The sequence below is a fragment of the Zootoca vivipara genome, chromosome Z2 (genome assembly GCF_965207765.1).
Source record: "Zootoca vivipara chromosome Z2, rZooViv2.hap1.1, whole genome shotgun sequence".
Taxonomy (NCBI): Eukaryota; Metazoa; Chordata; class Lepidosauria; order Squamata; family Lacertidae; genus Zootoca; species Zootoca vivipara.
In genome coordinates, this window is record NC_142585.1 from 38,342,091 (window position 1) to 38,362,851 (window position 20,761).

At 45.0% G+C, this 20,761-nt stretch overlaps 1 protein-coding gene across 35 annotated transcripts in view; it reads right to left on the reverse strand.

Moving 5' to 3' along the window:
• Positions 1-245: 245 nt before the first annotated feature.
• The window catches only part of MAPKAP1 (MAPK associated protein 1), a 204,625-nt gene continuing 184,109 nt past the window's right edge, over positions 246-20,761 (reverse strand). For 28 of the 35 annotated variants that reach the window (XR_015948704.1, XR_015948703.1, XR_015948710.1 and 25 more), the window contains 2 exons: positions 7,066-7,163; positions 246-935 (listed from right to left, as the gene is read on the reverse strand). Coding sequence is in view for 27 of the 35 variants with exons in the window: in XM_088664903.1 (XP_088521029.1) it covers positions 810-935; positions 7,066-7,163 (224 nt within the window). In the remaining 8 variants the exon portion in view is untranslated. The remainder of the gene's footprint in view (positions 936-7,065; positions 7,164-20,761) is intronic. The other 7 variants (XM_088664904.1, XM_088664902.1, XM_088664928.1 and 4 more) reach the window with 1 other exon arrangement.

The following is a 20,761-nucleotide window of genomic DNA, read 5'->3' on the forward strand; positions in this document are numbered from 1 at the left end:
CCAATTAGGTAGGTTTTTACAAAATAAATAAAACTGCATGCAACAACTGAATTTCTTCTCTGTTGTCATGAAGAGTCCAGAGCAATGGATGATTTGATATATGTATGTGTGTATGTTTCAGAGTAAAGAAAAACAGTACATGGTTCACAGCAGAAGACAATGAATTTGGGATAACAAGACCAGCCGACTTTTCCATCCTTGACCACACCACTGAAAGAACCAATCGTTGAAATTAGACATTGAAAAAGAGTACAATTGGTTTATTAGTAACAAAAATGGATACATTTGTCCTATGTTTGTTGGTTTTTAGGAAATTTGATCATGTCAGCAGCGATACGTTTATCATTGTGGGTTTGTCTGTGAGCTGTGTGCTCATGTGTGTAGGCTACAAAGAAGGGCCATTCGGTTTTCACCTCTGGACTTTATTTTTTTGCGGATCCTATGGCACTTTCCTTGCAACTGTACCTTGGAGATTTCTACATTAAAAAACAAACAAACAAACAAACAAACAAACAAACAAACAAACAAAAAAGAAGTCAAGACTATAGAGGCCTCTACTTGGCCCCAGCCGGAGACATTGAACGCCCAACTGTGTCCTCTTTGGGGCTGATATGGCTCTTTTTTTTTTCCTATGAAAGGGCAAGGCCCATTGCCAAAAGCGGCTGTGTAAAATATGTCATGTCGACCTGTAAAATAATACCTGTAAAATAATTCCTATGCTGGCTGGCCACTAGCCACCAGAATTCATGAGTCCCTCTTGTCCCAGAGGGAGCGTTTTCTATTTATTCCCAAGCAGGGTAGTCTAGACTTCACTGCTGCCCTGATTTCTTTTCCTTTTGGAAGCTGAAGCTGGTCCTTCGACTCAGTTTCCTTTGCTTTTGAGCCAAGTAATCTGCTCGTGTTGTACTGGCACGGGATTCCAGGATATAGTTCACCTATTGGGGAAAAAACACAGAGGAAGAGCTGTTTCACTTCTAAGGCAGCAGCATGAGAAAATCCTGCCTCATTGCAAAAGCATTTTCACGTGTGATGTTAACGCCCTAGCTCCTAAGCAGGCTTACCTGGAAAACAAGCCCCGTTGATTTCAAACAGGGCTTGATTCACAGCAGGCAGATTATCCTAGAAGGGATTTTTTAAAAATATATTTAATCTCGGCCTCCCATGGTTTTTTGCATCCATTTACCACTGGGAAGGTATCCATCCTTCCAAGAATTGGTTTTTGACATTTGCCACAAAAAAAGAAAAAGAAAAAGAAAAAGAAAAAGAAAAAGAAAGAAAAGAAACCGAGTATTGGCTGGGGCTAATAAGAGTTGTAGTCAAAAACACCTGGAGGGCACCTGAAGGCTGTCCAGCGTCCTTCTCCCACCACCCCACCCCATCTCAATCCAAAATCAGCAGCCTAGTTGATTATAGCATTCTGTCCCCTACAGGGCCAGCTTAGAGAGACAATTCTTTCCCTAATGTTTACATCCTGAGGTGGAAAGGCACAGAGCTCAGTGGTAGAGCATTTGCTTTGCATGCAAAAAGTCCCAGGTTCAATTCCTGAAACCCACAGGTAGAGAGTGCCCCAAACCCCTGCCAGTCAGTGTAGACAATAGTCAGCTAGATGGACCAAAGGCCTGACTTGGTATAAGGCAGCTACCTATGTTTCTGTGGCACTGATCACTCTTTGACTGATAAACACTGTTACTCAGGGTTGTATCCAGTGTAAGTCCTAATCAGAATACTCACTGAAATTGGCTGGCATAGCTAATTTGGGTGCATTTATTTCAATGGGTCTCCTCTGAGTAGAACTGACTTGTACACATTCCATTAAATAGTCTGCAATAAAAGGACTTCTACCAGGCCACTTCTTTCCTTACGAAGTTTGTGGTCTTGGTTGTTTTTTTTTGTGTGTGTGTGTGTCCAGGATGTTTTGGCACATGTTACTTGATGGAGGCATTTTTAAATAATATTTAGCAAGCCAGCTCTTCCTTAAAATTTATTATCTCCCAGTACTTGGGCGATAATCACATAGATAATTTTAATGGAAGGTTAATGCAAAAATCAAAAGATAAAAACGCCCTTTGCTCCGCCATTAGCTGGTTAATATGCTGTGGCATGAAATCTCACCCAATTTTATGCACCGCAGGGTGTTTCTCTTCTGTTGCAGATGAAGCTGTGGGGGCTAGGGGTGGATTGCAAAGAATATATCTAAATAGCTATATATCTACATGCACATGCATATGTATGTATGGAGGGTTTCGTGGCAAGTAGAGTCTCAGGTCTTTTATTTCTTGATCATGCAAAGGATCTAATTGGAGAAGTATGAACCAAGCTCCATCCCTTCCTCTACAGAAATAAATGGATTAATCAGAGAATTCATGAACCAGCTAACCCCAAACAAAATCATCACCACGACCCAGGTTGCACTTTCTGTATGTTGCATGTGACTTAGTTCACTTGGATGAGTTGCCTGCCAACCAGAAAGTAATTTCATTTGATTTTAATTTAGTATATTTCACATTTTATTTCACCATTTTGCCATGAAGCATGGTGCAGTATGTATGGCTCTTCCTCCCCTCCTCCTCCCCTTATAGCAACCCTGTGAGGTGACCAAGATGTGAGAAAGCCCAATTGGCCTAAGGTGACTGAGCAAGCTTCGTGGCTGGGTGGGGATTTGAACCTTTGTCTCCTGGGTCCCAGTTTGACACTCTTACGATTATACCATTAAACTCAATGCTATCTCTGTGCCCCAAACATCTTACTGACAAAGTTCATTTCCCCCCTCTGGATTAGAAAAGGGGAAGGGGGGGGGGAAGAAAGTGATAAACCATTAGGTATAAAGTTGAGTCATTTTCAGAAGAATCTGCTCTGCTGTGTTGCTGTGTAAGTCAATCCCTTGGGTGTGCACTGGAAGGAGACAAGCTCAGAGCAGTGACTCAGACAGAGAGACAACAGGCAAGACAGTTCTACTGTGCCTTAGCAATGGGAATGTATGAACAACTTAATCATGCCTGACTCCGTAGAGAAATGTCCAAATTACCCATCCCTCATAAGGAAGGATGACTGGAAGTAGGCAAGGCTCAAGCAGTCTTTGGGGGAAGAGGTGTAGCTCAGTGGCAGAACATCTGCTTTGCATGCAGTAGGTCCTAGGCCCAGCATCTCCAAGAAAGACCAGGAGATCCCTATCTGAAGCCCCAGAGAGCTGCTGCCAGTTAGGGTAGACAGTTCTAAGCTGCATAGGAAGTGGCCTGACTCTTAGGTAGGGCAACTTCCTGTGTTCCTAATTACTTGCTAATTAGTGTGCTTCTGTTAGATTACTGCAACATGTTATACGTGGGGTTTGGAAATTTCAGCTGGTGAAGAATTCAATGGCCAGTTGCTCACTGGAGTGAGTCGGCTTGAGCATATCACACTGACCCTGGCCCATCTGCACTGGATGCCAATTTAGTTTCTGGTCTCAATTCAAAGTGCTGGTTTTGACCTATAAAGCCTTAAATGGCTCACGGTCACAATACCTCAAGGACTGCCTCTCCCCATATGAACTGATACAGATCCTGTGATAATCTGAGGCCCTTCTTCATGTGCCTCTTCTGCAAGAGGCCTGGAGGGTGGCAACACAAGAACGGGCCTTTTCTGCAGTAGCTCCCTGTTTGTGGAATGCTCTCCCCAGGGAAGCTCACCAGGCACCTTCATTACATATATTTAGGTGCTAGGCAAAAACATTTCTCTTTTCCCAGGCCTTTGGCTAATTAAATAATTTATGGCCTTTTGAACTATGTGGGTGGGGCGGGTATTGTTTCTGCTTGTGATGCATTTTTGTGTTTTTATACGGCAAACCTCCCTGTGTTCCTTGGATGAAGGGCAGTAGAAAAATTCAATAAACAGCAACAGCAGTAACAACAATAACAAAATAAATTCTGAGGACAGCTGACAGCCTTGAGGACCAAGATCATTCCTCCACCTTCACAGAAAAACTGGGGTTATCAAATCCATGCCCAGTTATGGTTGTATGTAGTTGCCAATGCTATTGTGGGAGTACAAGAAGCAGGGCTCACTGATCTTAACTCCTTTTTTTAAATAGGCAAAAATCAAGGACAACATTAGTTAAAGGGGTTAGTTGGGTCAGGCAACCTAGTCCAGCAACCTGTTCCTACAGTAGTTGACCAGGTGTCCTTATGGGAAACTTGCAAGCAGAACTTGATTGCAGAAGTATTCTCCCCACTTGCGATTCCTAGCAACTGATATTCAGAATCAGACTGCCTCCACTGGTGGAGGGGGAACATAGCCATCATAGCTAGCAACCATTGATAGCCTTACACCAGGCATCCCCAAACTTCGGCCCTCCAGATGTTTTGGACTACAATTCCCATCATCCCTGACCACTGGTCCTCTTAGCTAGGGATCATGGGAGTTGTAGGCCAAAATATCTCGAGGGCCAAAGTTTGGGGATGCCTGCCTTACACCCTCCATGATCTCCCACCTCTCTTCCTCCAAACATACCAATATTTTTAGAGTTCCAAAAAATGCCAAAAACTCTCCTAGGGATGCTGTAAAAATGTGAATAGTGAAGGCAAGGACAAAGGAGGGAAAGTGGGTGCCTGGTGATGAGAGTTTGCACTGAGCTCTTTCTTTTTGCTTGGGTGGTGGGCGAGAACCAATATTCCTTAGCATATGTCAGTTACTGAACACTGCCATAAGCTTTACATGGGGGGAAAAACGTTAAGGACTGGAAATGGCACATAAAGCTTATCACTAGAAAATTTTAAATTGCCATAAAAATAATAGATGGCAGCAAGTTCCGTTTAACCTTCCAACAGCATTAAGTGCCTTCGTTTCAGAAAGTAAATCAGCCAGGGTGTGCAGGCAAGCTGTATTTCCTTAAATTAAAGAAAAGAAAGTAAAACCGTAGCAATAAAAAAAGGGAGAAAGATTTCCCTTCAAAACAAACAAACAAACAAAAGCCTGAATGGAAAAGACAGAGACTGGAGAACTGCAAAAGGCTCTCTGTAAAGGAGGGAATGAAACTCGCTCACTTGATTGCACCTCACCCCCACAATCCAGGAGCTAGAATCAGAAAACTGGTACCCAAAAGTTTTTCAGCTCAAGAGCAGACTCATCCTTTTAATGGAACGCTCCTGAAATCTATTGAGCAAGACGAACAGCGGCAACAAAGACCAGGCACAAGTGCAGTGGGATGCATGCTTAAATATTCCACACTATGCTCAAAGAACACTCCCATTTGTTAAATCCTTCAAAAGGGCCGTTGCTTAGCCAAGGCCACCTGTATGCAAGGTGGATGTCTGCTTGGGTCGTGGGTGTTTGGGAGCTTGGCTGAAGCTAAAAGCATGTGATAGCGGAGGAAGAAGAAGGGAAGAAGAGTTTGGATTTGATATCCCGCTTCATCACTACCCAAAGGAGTCTCAACGCGGCTAACATTCTCCTTTCCCTTCCTCCCCCACAACAAACACTCTGTGAGGTGGGTGGGGCTGAGAGACTTCAGAGAAGTGTGACTACCCAAGGTCACCCAGCAGCTGCATGTGGAGGAGCGGAGACGCCCGGTTCCCCAGATTAGGAGTCTACCGCTCTTAACCACTACTCCACACTGGCTCTTTACTGAGGGGAAACTTGTCTCCAATGAAATGGAAGGACAAGGCACCAGGTCCATGCTGAATTCACTTTTGGCTGCTTCCTCCAAGGTCAAGATCATGCCTGACTCTGTGACATAAAGTCTGAATGCACAGTAGAGTGCATCAGATAAATATTGGGCCCATGCCAACTTGTCAGGTAGCAGGGGGACACATGTTTCTGGTCCAAGTGTGCCAGCTGCTCAGCCCTTCCCCCACATTTTCTTTTGAAAGAACCAGATGTAGTTTAACCAATAGCCTATCTATACATAATGAAGTTCCCAGGTACTTGCAGTAGCTACCAGTGCCAACAACTACTACAAGCATACTGCACTACTAGGGTGCCCGTTTGCAGCCTTATCCTTACCTTGATTTTGGGGAAAGGAAAAAGCTGCTGACAAACCATTCAGACTCTGACAGCAGCTTGTAGAGTGGGGCAAGAAAGGGCTAGACGATGCTTTCTACAGCTAGATGCTACATCCTTTCGGAGGCTTTTGCATGCGGGGACAGGCACTTATAGGAACCAGGTTTCAGTAAAGGAGTTTCGCAAGTTCTTGGCCTCAAAATGATTGGTATTTAAGGTCAGAGAACGAGAGAGGATAGATAGATAGATAGATAGATAGATAGATAGATAGATAGATGATAGATAGATAGATAAGAGAGAGAGAGAGAGAGAGAGAGAGAGAGAGAGAGAGCGCTTTTTTCAAATCAAGCTAGCTAAACCTTCTGGGTATATTTATGCTTTTCCTTGTAGCCTGTACAGTGGTGCCTCACAAGACGAATTTAATTTGTTCCGCGAGTCAATTCATTTTGCGAAAAATTCGTCTTGCGAATTGCGGTTTCCCATAGGAATGCATTGAAATTTCTTTTTTTTTGCCCATAGGAACGCATTAATTAAATTTCAATGCATTCCTATGGGAAACCACAATTCGCAAGATGAATTTTTCGCAAAACGAATTCGTCTTGCGAAAATTTCGTCTTGCAGGGCATTCGTCTGGCGAGGTACCACTGTACCTTGACTTACTTGTGTGTGGTCTTTTGAGTAAGATGTTCAGTAAGCATCTTTCCATAGTAGACCTACCCTTGCCTTGTGGCACATGATGGCTGAAACTCCCCAGTGCTAGACTAAGAGTACTCCATGACTTCGCAGCCTGAGTGCAAAACCATGGCCCTTGGCACATGACTTATGAGTGAGTCTTTGACCTTCCTATGCTTCGCTTAGACAAAAAGCACGTTTCCAGCTTTTAACACAGCAAAAGTGAGAGCAATGCTTGGATTCTCAGAAGCAAGAAAAGGAAGGTTGTGTGTAAGTGTAGTACTGAGAACCAGATGCTTGCCCGTTTGTTGAGGATGCTTCTTGCAAGTATTTATTCACCCAGGCCATATTAAACTGGAACCCCCCAGAAAATGGACCCCTAACCCTACCCCAACAACTAATTCTTTGGAAGCCACATACCTTCAGCACAATCTCGTTGACAGTAGCAGCATCAGACTCAAAGTAGAGATGTTTGTAGTCGTGATTGCTTAGATATGCGAGTTTAAAAATTGCATGGCCTGTTAAAGGAATTAAAGAGAGAAAGAAAAGAAAAGAAAAGATTGACGTGACAAAATGCAGTGTTCATAAAAGCCCATTCTGGAATAAATAAAATAAGTGTTTAACCTATTCCCCATCACCACCTCCCTTGAATTAAAATTGGGGACACAATGAGAAAGATGTTTCATTCATCACTGAAATGGAAGAAACTTAAAAGGGCATCATTTTGGCTGGCTTGTGCCCAGAACTGCCCAGAAGAGTAAGAACTAGCTGCCTTCTGAGGAGCCTACCCACTGTATCTCTGTCTGAATCCTTGTGTTCTTGGGTCGAAGAAGGCAAGTCAAGAGAAGTTGCACAGAGAGGCAGCAGGGAGCCTCCTTTGCAAGGCATAGAATTCTGCTGCACCTTTGCGCTGAGCATGATCAAACGATCCCACTGCATCTTATGTGTTTCTGACACCTGGTGGAGGCTGACTGGAAGGAGGAGAGGCTTGGGACTCATGCAGTGACTCAGGGACCAGACTCTTCTGTGGATAATCTTCTTTGGATTGGACTGGGAGCCTTTCGCTATTTAATTCATTTTCTTCTCTCGAGAAAACTGGCCCTTCTCTCCTGAGGCACACTTTGCGTGTTCCCCAGCAGCAGACAGTTTGGGAATGATTGCTCTGAAAACTTTCAGCAAAAGCTCGTGGGCATGACAGGAAGTGGAGAGGGAAGAGCACACAGATGGCGATCTTAGCATACCATCGGCAGAACAGACGGCGGGAGGGAGTCTGACAGCCTTCCCATGTCATTTCAATTTAAGGCGAGGGGTGGCTCACCAGAGAGGCTGAACTCCTATCAAGGAAAGTTCACTCCCCCCTCTCCCCCCCCCCCGGTAGCTTCCCCTCCTGAGGAAAAAATGCAAATATCTGCCACATGGCTAGTTGGGTGCCAGCCGGTCCCTGGACTGGATTCCTGCTTAAGCACCCTAGTTAGGGAGAAAAAGGATATTGCAAATTGTTCCCGATGTGTAATTGCCATTGCCTGTGGAGGAGAGGTGGTGGACTTAAAAGTAAAATAAAAATGAAAGGTTGATTTGCTAAGGAATGATTGAAGCTGCAACAAAACAAAAGCAGCACCTCAATATATAAGCTCAGCTGCTATCAAAGGCTACGAGTTGTGATGCTTGGAGATGCTATTGCTTCTGAATATCAGTTGCTGGAAATTGCAGGTGGAGAAGGTGGTGCTTCTGGGTTTCCCACAGGCCTCTAGTTGGCCCCTGTGAGAACAGGATGCTGAGCTAGATGGGCCATGGGCCTGCAGGGCTTTTCTTATGTATAAAGGTTCAATAAAGAAGAAGAAGAAGAGTTTGGATTTGGTATCCCGCTTTATCACTACCCCAAGGAGTCTCAAAGCGGCTAACATTCTCCTTTCCCTTCCTCCCCCACAACAAACACTCTGTGAGGTGAGTGAGGCTGAGAGACTTCAGAGAAGTGTGACTAGCCCAAGGTCACCCAGCAGCTGCATGTGGAGGAGCAGAGACGCAAACCCGGTTCCCCAGATTACGAGTCTACCGCTCTTAACCACTACACCACAATGGCTCTCTGTATTATTTAACAGGGGAAAATATGGCTTCTGAACATGTTTGCTCCCACCCACTCCAGCTCTCAATCAGTAAAGTGCTCTCAATGCAATGTTGTTTGAAAAAGGGGAGGGAAACATGGAGGGCACCCTATCCCCTCCCCTCCATCCTTTAGCCACGCCCCTTTGAGGAAATGAAACTTCAAAGTGTATTTCTTTGGCTGCATCAGGCCCTGAGAACAGCCTTCCCTGACTAGGTGAGCTCCAAGATGGGTGCAGCCAGGACTTTTGTTGGGAGGGCGTAGGCCATTTGTGGGTTGTTGTGGGGGTTTTTTTTTTGGGGGGGAGAACCTCAGTTAGCTATGTATTTTTATTGATTGGGGGGCAGCAGCCCTTCCCTGGCCCCCCAGCTATGCCCATGCCCTCCTCTGGACTACAAGTCCCATCAATTGGACTACAAGTCCCATCAGTGTTCGCCATTGAGAAGCAGCTGAATGATTCTTCCTTGATTAAGCACCCCAGCTGGCTAATCTTATGACTGTCATTCTACAGAGCCTGCCCTCCCAACCCAGGAACCCAATCACAGCAATACTGGGTATTTTACATGTTGTTTTATGTAGGTGCTAGTAGGACGTTAAGTTATTAATCTAGGTTTTACTTCGGTTTCTAACACCCAAGTGGACTACAAAAACACTGTAATAAAACTCAGCAATATCTAGTTCAAATATAATACTGCATGAAATAAAGCTATATGTGTTCTGTGCTAGCTTAAGTTTGGCTACGAACTCCACCTGCCCCCATCAAAAGGAAGATCCAAATTAATATGCTGAGGATCAGACGCTAGGGAGTTTCTAGGGAAAGGAAGTTTGCTTTAATATTCTCAGACAGTGTTTCCCAAAGTGGTACACATACCCATGGAGATATACAAAAGGGTTTAAAAGGGTACAAGGAGAATATGTGTGTGTGTGCGCGCACACACACGCGTATATACAACTATCTACCTATCCATTCATAGATAAAATTAGGGTTGCCATACTCCAAAAAGTGAAAATCCAGACACAAAAGTTGTTGAAGTTTCCAAGCTATTTTCTTTTAAGGAAATTCGCCAAATAATCAACACTTCCGACATGGGTTGCCGTTTTTACTGGACATTTTTTTTTACTGATTTCCGGAAATTTTTGGACACTGTTTTTGACAGATGAATCGTGGATATGTCTGGGAGATTCTGGACGTGTAGATAAAATAGTATTACTAAAGCTACCCCAAACTAATATTTGCCCCATAAGGGGTATGCCGGCGGTAATAGTAAGCTTTCAAAATGTGATTATTTTAAGTTTAGAAACACTGTGCCAGGTAGCGGGTGGACTCCTCAAGAAGCAGTGACAGATGGAGTATGCAGTGAGAAGTTTATGCTCTGCTGTTTTGGTGGGCACCGAATACATAAGAAGCTGCCTTGTACAGAGTCAGGCTATTGGTCCATCTAGCTCAGTACTGTCTACATGCACTGTCTATGTCTCCAGGGATTCAGGCAGAAGTCTCTCCCAGCTCTACAAGGGAATGCCAAGGATTGAACTTGGGGCCTTCTGTGTGCAAAGCAGATGCTCCACCACCAATCTACCATGGCCCTTCCCTGAAAAAGGTTCTCCATCTGTGTTGTTGGGTAATCTCTAAGTACGCTTTGCTCTGTTCCCTACATGGCTGCTCTGGATACACCTTATATAGATGTTCCACAATCATACCCTACCATAGCTGCCAAGTTTTCCCATTTCTCATGAGGAAGCCTATTCAGCATAAGGGAATTTCCCTACACAGGATACTTGGTGCCCTTCATTCATATGAAAATTCATGCATTGGCAATTAAGATTTAATGTATTAGAGGTTGTTCTCTCCATTTTCATTTTAATGTGTTCAGTCCAAAGGTCCAACTTTAACTCATCTACAAAAATAACAGCATCATTTTAATGGAGATTTATCCACTTTTCCCAGAGGGGAGCGGATTTGAAACCTTATTTACAGTAGCTTAATTCTCCAGATCTCCCCAAATCAACTGATATATGGCCAGCAAACTGGAGACCTTCATATTTCATCAAAACATGTTAATTAAACACTATTATTGCATGCTAATCAGGAATTATGAATTCTCCACCGGAAAAAAAAAATACTGGCGGACGATCCAAAACCAAACTTTAAATCACAGAAGCAAAAGAGCAATCACATCGTATGAAAAGGGGTACATATTTCTAAACTGGGAGTCTATAGGTGTGTGGTTATTTCTGTTGCTCCTTGATGCAAGAAAACTAATATTTGGCATTGTTGCTTGCTACTGGTGTGGGCAAAATGCACTAAGGGCAAGACACCAAGACCTTCCAAAAGCAAGAGTTGTAAGTGGTACAGTCACCTATCCTCTCACACACAAACCTGCTCACCAAGCGAGATCAGATCCAGAGGCCCTTTTCCAGATGCTCCCTGCCTTCTGGGAATAAAATGAGGAACCTCGTCCCTGGGGGACAAATATGTTTCTGGACCTCAGAGAAAAGAAGGGGAAGGGTGCTGCCGCTGTCCACTGAGGAGGGCCAAGAGGGAGAGAGGCAGGCTGGAGAAGGGCCTCCTATTGAGGCTGCTCCGGTGAAGCTCCTGCCTGGCTCCCTTGGCCCAAAAAATGCATGGGAGGGGGAAGCTGCCCTTTGTGGCCCATGTGCTCAGGAATAGAGGTCAAAGGAGCTCAGGAAACCAGATGGACGCAAGGGCAGCTCTGAGCTGCCACCCTAGCCACGAAGACCTTGCCTTGATGAGGAAGCCTGTCGTGCGCCCTCTTGGAAATATGCTCCCAGGGCTATGGCACCTGGCGCTCTCCATTCTACACCTCTGCCTTACCCCCCCCCAATTCAGCATGCAGACAGTACTGAGCTAGATGGACCCTCAGTCTGATTTGTTATAAGGCAGTTTCCTATATACCCCATATATATCCAGGGAAGGAGCCACAGCTCAGTGGTAGAGCATCTGTTTTGATTGTGGAAGGTCTCAAGCTGAATCTCCAATGGCATTCAAGGTAGGTCTGAGAGAGAGCCCTGCCTGAAGCCCTGGATAGCCAGTCACTGTACTCAATGATGAGCTAGATGGACCTGTGTTCTGACTCCATACAGGGCTGCTTTTTGTGCTCCTATGTCTTAAGGGAGGGCTGTAGAGTGATAGAGCATCTGTTTTGCATGCAGAAGGCCCCAATGGCATCACCAGTACGCCCCAAACCTTGGAAAGCACCTGCCAATCAGTGTAGAGAATACTGAGCTAGATGGGCCAATGGTTTGATTCCGTATAAAGCAGCTTCCGTATAAAGCAGCTTCCTATGTTCCTAACTGGCACTTCCCAAAACAATCTAAAAACTGAAATGCCCTTCTTCAAATTTTGCTGTGTGGTTCCTCCAACCCCAGACAGTGCATACAGTTTTCTCTTTTTCCTCTAAGAAAATTTATATACTGTTTACTTGATATCCAACAAACAAACAAACAAACAAGGTGTAAAATGTGTATATTAGTGTAAATAACATAGGGAAAAAACCCATTACATTAAGAAAAATGGCATACCAAAATGCAAAAATGAAACCAAATCTGCAACATTGAATATAGATACATGTACTAAAAGGCTAACAATTTTTCCATGAAAAGCTTTTCATCCAAACAAAATTCACAAGCTGATGCAGAAACATGGCAAACTGGCTGGAAAAATAAAATGAAAAAGGGAGAGAAGCTGTAATTGACAAATACCTCCCTCCCTAATGCCTGGTCTGCTCTCTTTGGCTCATTTAGAACTGCCTCCCCACCTCCAAAAGGAAGAGAGAGCTCAAATGACATCTCCCCCAACCTTGCAAGGTGTCAAGGGGAAGGGGACAATTGGGTGTCAGGTCCACCAAGCTCTCTACCCAGAGGATACCAGAGTGAAGGGAAGGCACCTGCAACCTTGGTTGAAAGGTAATAAGCCCATCTACATCCATACTTCATCCACTGTCTCCCTGCACTGTCTAAGGCAGTAATGTTTCTGAATACAAATTGCTGGAAACCACAGGAGGGGAGAGTTGCTATTGGCCTGGTTGGCCACTGTGAGAACAGGATGCTGGACTAGATGGGCCACTGGTCTGATAGCAGGCTCTTCCTATAGCTGTTACCATTCGGATGCCACCTCCCACCCCCAAATTATATGGACTACAGCTAATAAAAGTTGTAGTTTTAAGCAGATGGAGGGAACCCATTTGGTGGAGGCTGAAACAAACAAACAAACAAACAAACAAACAAACAAACAAACAAACTCTAACAGTACATACTCAGGGTCAAACTAAATGTGATGCAAAACACGTTGCTTGTTGTGCCTCCTCCATCCTTCCCTCTTCCTTTCGTTCTTTCTGGGTGGAAACCGCAGTGAGGAAGCATCACCCATTGCGGCTGTTATTAAGGATGACAAAGCAACCACCACCAAGGGCCATATTTAGCATCGTGCCTATTAAGTTCAGCCCATGGACTGTGGAGGGGTGCTGCAGGAACCCGTTGCTCCACACTCCCTTGCATGTTACAGGGGGAAATATCAGCCAAGCTGTCGCTGAAGGAACGCCTGTCTGTCATTCTTGACCCTCCTGTCAAGAAACTCCCGAGGAGCTTCTGAAGAACCCTAGGGCTCCCTGCGGAAGGCAGTCTGCCTCTCCATCTGTGTGGTGGGAATAATTAAGACTCACCTCCCAAGAGGAAGAGGTGGCACAAAAATACAGGGTTTGTGAGACACAGTGCTTACCAAGGAACAGCAGCAACAGGCCTGGGAAGATCACATTTTGGGCTCAACGACAAGGCTCACATCCGCTTCACAGGCTCTGGCATTTCCCTCTTTTATTTAAAGAGATGCAAACTAGTTTTGCCACTAGGGCAGTTTTGAGTGCTGCAGGGGTCAAGGAGGAAGGGGTGGTGGGGGTGGCAGCTATCCACAGGCCTGATTTGGCTCAGGGGGCTGACCGTTGCTGACCCTTTGCATTACAGGCTTACTGTTGAGCACAGAGCCCCTGCAAGGCCTCTCACTGCCGGCCTCTCTTGCTTTTAAATCTGGTGATTTATCTCGTCTCTTCCGCTCTGGTATTTCACAGCTGACAGAAGCAGAACGCGGAACTTTATTTCAAATTCTTATTTTAGCTTTTTAAAGAGTCAGCCCTTTTCGGGGGCCATTACAGAGTCAGAGATGTCAATAATGCTTATGGCGGGGAGAGTAACAGGAGGCAGGGGTTCCAATCCATCATGGAAGATGTGTCTTACTGTGTGTGTGTGTGTGTGTGTGTGTGTGTACGCATGCATGCACAACCTTTTGTAGTAAGAGAGAGAACTATATTCCACAGCCAGGACCTTTGCTTTCCAAAATGGGATAAAAACTTTCAGTGGGCTGGAAGATACAGTTAAGATTAGGAATCTCCAACTTGCGCATGCCACATATTACTTGAGATACTTGCTGCAGTCACTGCAAAGCTGGGATAGGGAAACCTTTTCAGCCTGAGGGCCACATGGCAAGCAGGGCTAGAGGCAAAAGTGGGCAGAGTAATCAATATAAATCCTACCTCTGTACAAGAGATTATTTCTATATAGAGCCACACAACCCTCTCCCCAGACAAACAGAAGGCATTATCTGAATTCAAGGATAAATTCCTGTGAAATAGGACTGGGGAGGACAGGTGGCTGTGGCTGCAGAGGGTGTGTGGGGCTAGCATAGTCCTGAGGGCCTGATAGAAAGGATTGTGGGGGGTGGGGTGGGGTGGGGTGGAGTTGGCTCCTAGGCATGAGGTTTCCCACCACTGTTGTAAAGCATGGAGATACACACAGCTATGCATGGTCTGGGATCCCTCACAGTAACTACGGTCATCTTATTTTGAACCTATGGGCACTCTCCCTGGCCAATTAGATGGCATTGATGTTTACTTTTTTGGGGAGGTGTTAAATTTTCTGCATGTTAATTTCGGTGAATGCTTCCTACTTCAGTTAAAATGTGGACTAGAAAACTGGAAGATCATTATTAGTTCTGATCATTGTCAAAATTATTTTGTTGCAACCCCGCCCCCAAACCGATGGCTTATCAAAATAACCCCCTTGCTTTGAAAAAAGGGAGGAGACGGGCTGTGCTTCAGATTTATATGCCCCCAAAAGTGATTTAGGAAACAAAAAGCCAGGGAGACTCAGGTGAGGGTTTTATGTCCCTCCATGCCCAAATTGTACACTGTTAATGGCGTGAAATATTTGTTCAGCAAAACGATCAAAGCGGCACTTTGCTCTGCTGCTAGTTGGGACAGATGCGAGTTTCTGGGTTGCGAGGGGCAAATTGATTTCCATTTCCAGGAGTGCTTAGAGAACATGATATACGGCTCTGGAGCCACCTTCCAATAGAATGTCACCGTGGGTAATATAGAGATCGATGTTGATTTCAATTTATTTATTTTTTGCTCCCTGTGTGTAAGAATGAGATTATGGGGACTGCCAACAGCAAGGGTGTAGTGCTAACCACAGGAAGCAATATATACTAAAGAGAAGGGCCCATAGCTCAGTGGTAGAGCACCTGCTTCGCATGCAGAAGGTCCCAGGTTTGATATCTGACATCTTTAGGTAGGGTCAGGAAAGACTCCTACCAATCAGCACAGAAGACAATACTGAACTAGACAGACCAGTGGTCTGACTCTGTATAAGACATTTCTCATATGCTCCTCTATTTCTTTTGAGAATGGACAGTAGCTCAGTGGTCAATCATAGGATTTGCACGCAGAAGGTTGTAGGTTCAATCCCAACATCTCCAGGTGGGGCTGGGAATGACTCTTGTTCAAAGCTCTGCAGAGCCACTGGCAGATGCATCATTGGTTTGACTCTGTATAAGGCAGTTCCTGCTGTCCTTTCAAACTCATCCAGTCCTAATATGGCAGATACGGGTACCTTGCTGCATTGGATGGGAAAGATAGGAATGTTCTACCTGGAGATGCTGGGGATTGAACCTGGGACCTTCTGTATGCAAGGCAGATGCTTTGTCACTGAGCTGTGGCCCTTACCTGGTGAAAAGGATTGGCAGGAGGTTCAGCCAAGAGGAGGAGGGTTCTTCACATGATCCCACATGATTCAAAGTGGAATTCAACACCCACAGGATATCATGACTTTATAAAAGGATGAGACTCCATGGGGAGTCAGTTTTAACAAGAACTATTATGAATGATAATAACAGAATCATACAATCATAGAATTGTAGAGTTGGAAGGGATCCCAAGAGTCATCATTTATCCATCCCTTGCAATGCAGGAATCTCAACTATGGACAGATGGCTGTCCAACCTCTGTTTAGACACCTCCAAGAAAGAAGAGTCCACCACCTTCTGAGGGAGCCGTTCCACTGACAGCTCTTACTATCAGAAAGTTCTTCCTGATATTTAGTCAGAATCTTATTTCTTGTAACTCAATTTGGGTCCTACCCTCCAGAGCAGGAGAAAACAAGGTTGCTTCATCTTCCATGTGACAGCCCTTTAGATATTTGAAAATGCCTATCCTATTTCCTCTCAGTCTCCTCTTATCCATGCCAAATATACCCAACTCCCTCAATGGCTCCTCATAAGACTTGGTTTCCAGACTCTTGATCATCTTGGTCACTCTCTTCTGCACAAGTTCCAGCTTGCCAATATCCTTTTTAAATTGTGGTGCCCAGAACTGGACACAGTATTCCAGGTGGGGTCTGACCAAGGCAGAATAGAGTGGTACTATTACTTCCCTTGATCTGGACACTTTACTTCTGTTGATGCAGCCTAGAATAATATTTGTTTTTTGTTTTGCTGATGCATCACACTGTTGACTCATGTTAAACCTGGATCTTTGTCTCCTGAGAAATCTTCATCCCAATTCACCCCACCCCTGAAAGCCTTCGAAGACCACATCCACACCAATAAATTTATAGCACTCTTATACCACTTTTAACAGTCATGGCTTCCCCCTAAAGAATCCTGGGATATGTAGTTTGTTAAGGGTTCTGACCTCACAGGTCTAGAATTCTCAGCACCCTTAACAAATTGCAGCTCTCAGGATTCTCCAGAACTTTAAAGAGATATAAGAGTGCTTTAAATGTGGATTTGGATGTGTGGGTGCCAACCTAAGACAAAAAAAAAGCATGCCTGCTTTTCGTCCAGTGGTATGAGATCAGAACTCAAGACTTCTCACATCCAGATGGCAAATAGTGCCTCCAAACCAGGAGGCCGGATCCTGCCTCTGCCACTCCTGACATCTAAAACGAGAAGCTTTCTGGAGGTGTGGAGGCAGAGTCCTCTAGTGCCCAACCACCATTGGTTCTCATCCCTTTTAAGCTTACTCTCTGCAAGAAGCCCCCCCCCGCCCCCTTGTTTTGGAAGAGATGATAAATAAATCAAATTGCACTAAGCAGCCTTTCCACAGTTGCGATCGGGCTCCTTTGCCACGTCTGCACCTCATCAATCACGCCATTGTCTGCTTGAGAGCCGAGCCTTGTAAATGTCATATCCACTCAAGCCCAAGGAGAAGGGAATCCAAATGCAGCAAAGGAGTTTTAATTGGATAGTGTAATTAAACTGGGGAGGGGGAAAGAAGAAAGAGAGAGAGGGAGAAAGACCCAGCAGGCTGCCTTTGACAGGATAGATGAAGCCCCGCTTTTAATAGGGCTACAAACATATTTGTTAAAGAGGATGAGGCAATGAATGGTCTCTTCCTGATGGTGCTCTGGAGCACTCTGTGTGCGTGTACACACACACACACACACACACACACACACACACCATTGCTGAATAGATGTGTCCAACAAGCTGGGGTCCTTTTGGGGTGCGTGAGAAGGAGACGGGCACACCCGCTTGGAGCAGGCTGCTATATGATAGAACTCCCAGCTCAAAAGCAATGGGGAAAGCCCATCTTTAGGAATAGAGAAAGCTGCTTCATACCGAATCGTGTCCTTAATCCAACTAGCTCAGTACCATTTACACTTACTGCCAGCAGGTCTTCAAAAGGGACTCATCAAAGAAAAGCCATGGAATGGGTGACGAGAGATGAGAGTTTTGCCATGAAGCTCCTGCAGCATATGATGGCACCATGCCAAGGGATATCAGCAAACATAGGAAGCTGCCTTCTACTGGGTCAGACCACTGGGTCCATCTAGCTCACGCTGACTGGCAGTGGCACTCCTGGCTTTCAGGCAGGAGGCTCTCCCAGCCCTACCTGGAGATGCTGGGAATGAACGTTGCACCTTCTGCATGCAAAGCAGATGCTCTGCCACTGAGCTGCAGCCCATCCCATCTTTGCCTGCACACCTCATCCACCATCCCAGTGTTGGCCCTGCTCTCAAGAGTAGTCAGTGATGGAAGCTGGCCTTTCCCTGGGTCTAGAGGGAGAACGTGTTTTAAACAGAGGAAGGGGCGAATCAAAGGAAGACATTAAAGTTCTTGGGACTTAATTTTGCAGCCTCCATGTCAGTGCAATTTCAGAATCTGGTTCTGGCCCAGAAGTACCTGAAGGAAGAGATGGCTTCTGAACATCTCCACACCACCATTCAATAGCCACAGCTCATATCTACCGTATACATCTCTAGAACCACCAGTGTGTGTGGCTGGCATTCCACATGGAAGTAACGTACTGTCGAGACACAAAATGTGCTTTCCTGATCCCATTTTCAGTAACTATATTCGGTTTTATCCAGATCATCAGGGACCACACAATAGCTGCCATGCTGTGTCTATGACCATGCACTGATCACTCTTCTGCTGTGGTTGGTCCCCATCAAGGCTATTGGGGTGGAAGGAGGGGAGCCCAACAGCACATGGCACCAGAGCCAATTACTTCTAATTTTGTTAACCTCCTCCAGGTTTGAGTTATAAAAAGGGCATCACTGAGACCTTGACACTGCAATGCTATCCCCCTTAGAAAGACACAGAGGAGGCACACACAACTTCCCCATTTTATCCTCACAACAAGCTACAAGGTGGGTTAGGCTGAGAGATCACAACTGGTGTAATGCTACTTGGTGAACTTTGTGGCTGAGCAGGGATTTGAATCTGGGTCTCCCCACTTCTAGCCTGACACTAAACACAGAGCCATGTCCAAGAGGGACATGCTGAAGCTAAGCAGGCCCAGGTCTGGTCAGTTTCTGGATGGGAGACCACTTGGGAACCCCATTTGCTTATTTACTGATTTTTATTTCTGAATTTATAAACTGCTCTATGTTCAGAGGAAACCCTAACGGAGTACAGAAACAGAACTTAAAATTAATGCTATTTAAACAAGAATTAAAAACTGCCGGAATGAAACAGACTTAATTTGAGAAGGATTGGGGCAAAAGGAAGTTTTCAACAAATGTTGAAAATGCTTCTGTTCTTAGGGATGCAAATGTAGCAAAGCTTCCTATCACTGCAAAATAAAAAAATTCCTTCAGTAGCACCTTAAAGACCAACTAAGTTTTTATTTTATTTCTTATTTTATTTCGTGTGCATGCACACGAAAGCTCATACCAAAATAAAAACTTAGTTGGTCTTTAAGGTGCTACTGAAGGAATTTTTTTTATTTTGCTTCGACTCAGACCAACACGGCTACCTACCTGTAACTTCCTATCACTGATGCTCAAAGGTGGCTGAATGGAAATCCAATAAAGACACAGCAAAAGCAATAAATGCAAAATGGCACCATTAAAATGTAACCCAAGAACCCAACCATCCTAATCAGGAACATAAAGCATTTAAGGAAGTCTAAAAAGGCCCCGTTGACACAGACATCAAGTCTTAGGTACCTGATGAAAGGTGAGCAGAGAGGGGGCCAGATGGGTGTCTCCTGGGACCAACCATGCTCTGAATCAGGCTCCCCCAAGCTGGTGCCTTCCAGATGTTTTTGACTACCATGCCCATGCTGGCTAGGGCTGATGGCGATTCAAAACATCTGGTGGACACTGGCTGGAGGAAAGCTCTTCAGCATTCTGTGTCACAGGAGGTGCTGACAACAGCAGAATTCTGATTAGGTCCTCAGACATGGATCTCAAGACTTGGGCAACTTTATAAGCAAAGAGGCAATGGCTGCAATGATGAGAATTTATCCATTTTTTTCTACTCTGTGCTTCCTCCCAAAGGAGCCCAGGGCGAATACATCAATTTCATTAAAAAGCATTCTAGAAACAATTAAAAACATTTTAAAAACGATTGAAAGCAATCACATTCTCTAAGCCAATGATTTAATGGTTGCCAGGAGCAGCATTTTTCAAAAGCCTGGACAAACAGGAATGTTTTTTAAAATCTTCCTGAAAGCTGATAATGAGGGAAGCAGACAAACCTCACTCACGGGGGGGGGCGCATTCCACAAATGGGGACCCACCACTGAGAAGGCTCGTTACAGGTCAACATCACATGGGCAGCCCCTTGTGATGACACAACCAACAAGCCCTTAATTGTTGACCTCAGGGGTCAAAATGTTGGGGAAGGTGCTCTTTTAGGTCCTTTGGTTCCAAACCATTTAAGCTTCACATGCTAGGACTAAAACCTTGAATTGGGCCCAGTAGTTCACTGGCAAGTCAGTGCAGTGCTTTCAGGACCAGCGAAAACGTAAATACATAAACAGATGCGCTCAGCAAACAAAACATCCTGTTGATTTCTGGGTCTGTGTCCTAACATAACCCCCATTTGTAAACTCACAAGGGTGATGCTACGCCCAATGTGTTCAACCCATTGGAAACGAAGACACCTTTGGTGGCAAATGCTTACAGCATCTCAAAAACAAAGGCTAAAACAAAACAACAGCATTTGGGGGCCTGTTAATTTGGCTATCACTTACAAGCCAGCCCGGATTGTGCTGGAGAAAGCTATTTTCGTGGAGATGCCAAATTCGACGGGAAAAAGGACTGACTTGTGTAGCAACATCAATCAAAACGTCGGCCCTCTTGGCAGCTCTCGACAGTGAGGAGGGTTCAAAGGTTGCGGGATAAAGGAAAAGGGAGGAGGGGGGGTGGCAGCATAGGAGAAAGCTGCGCTCTGGTTCAGCTCTAATATGCCCTAGCTGGAAGTATTGTGCGGAGGTA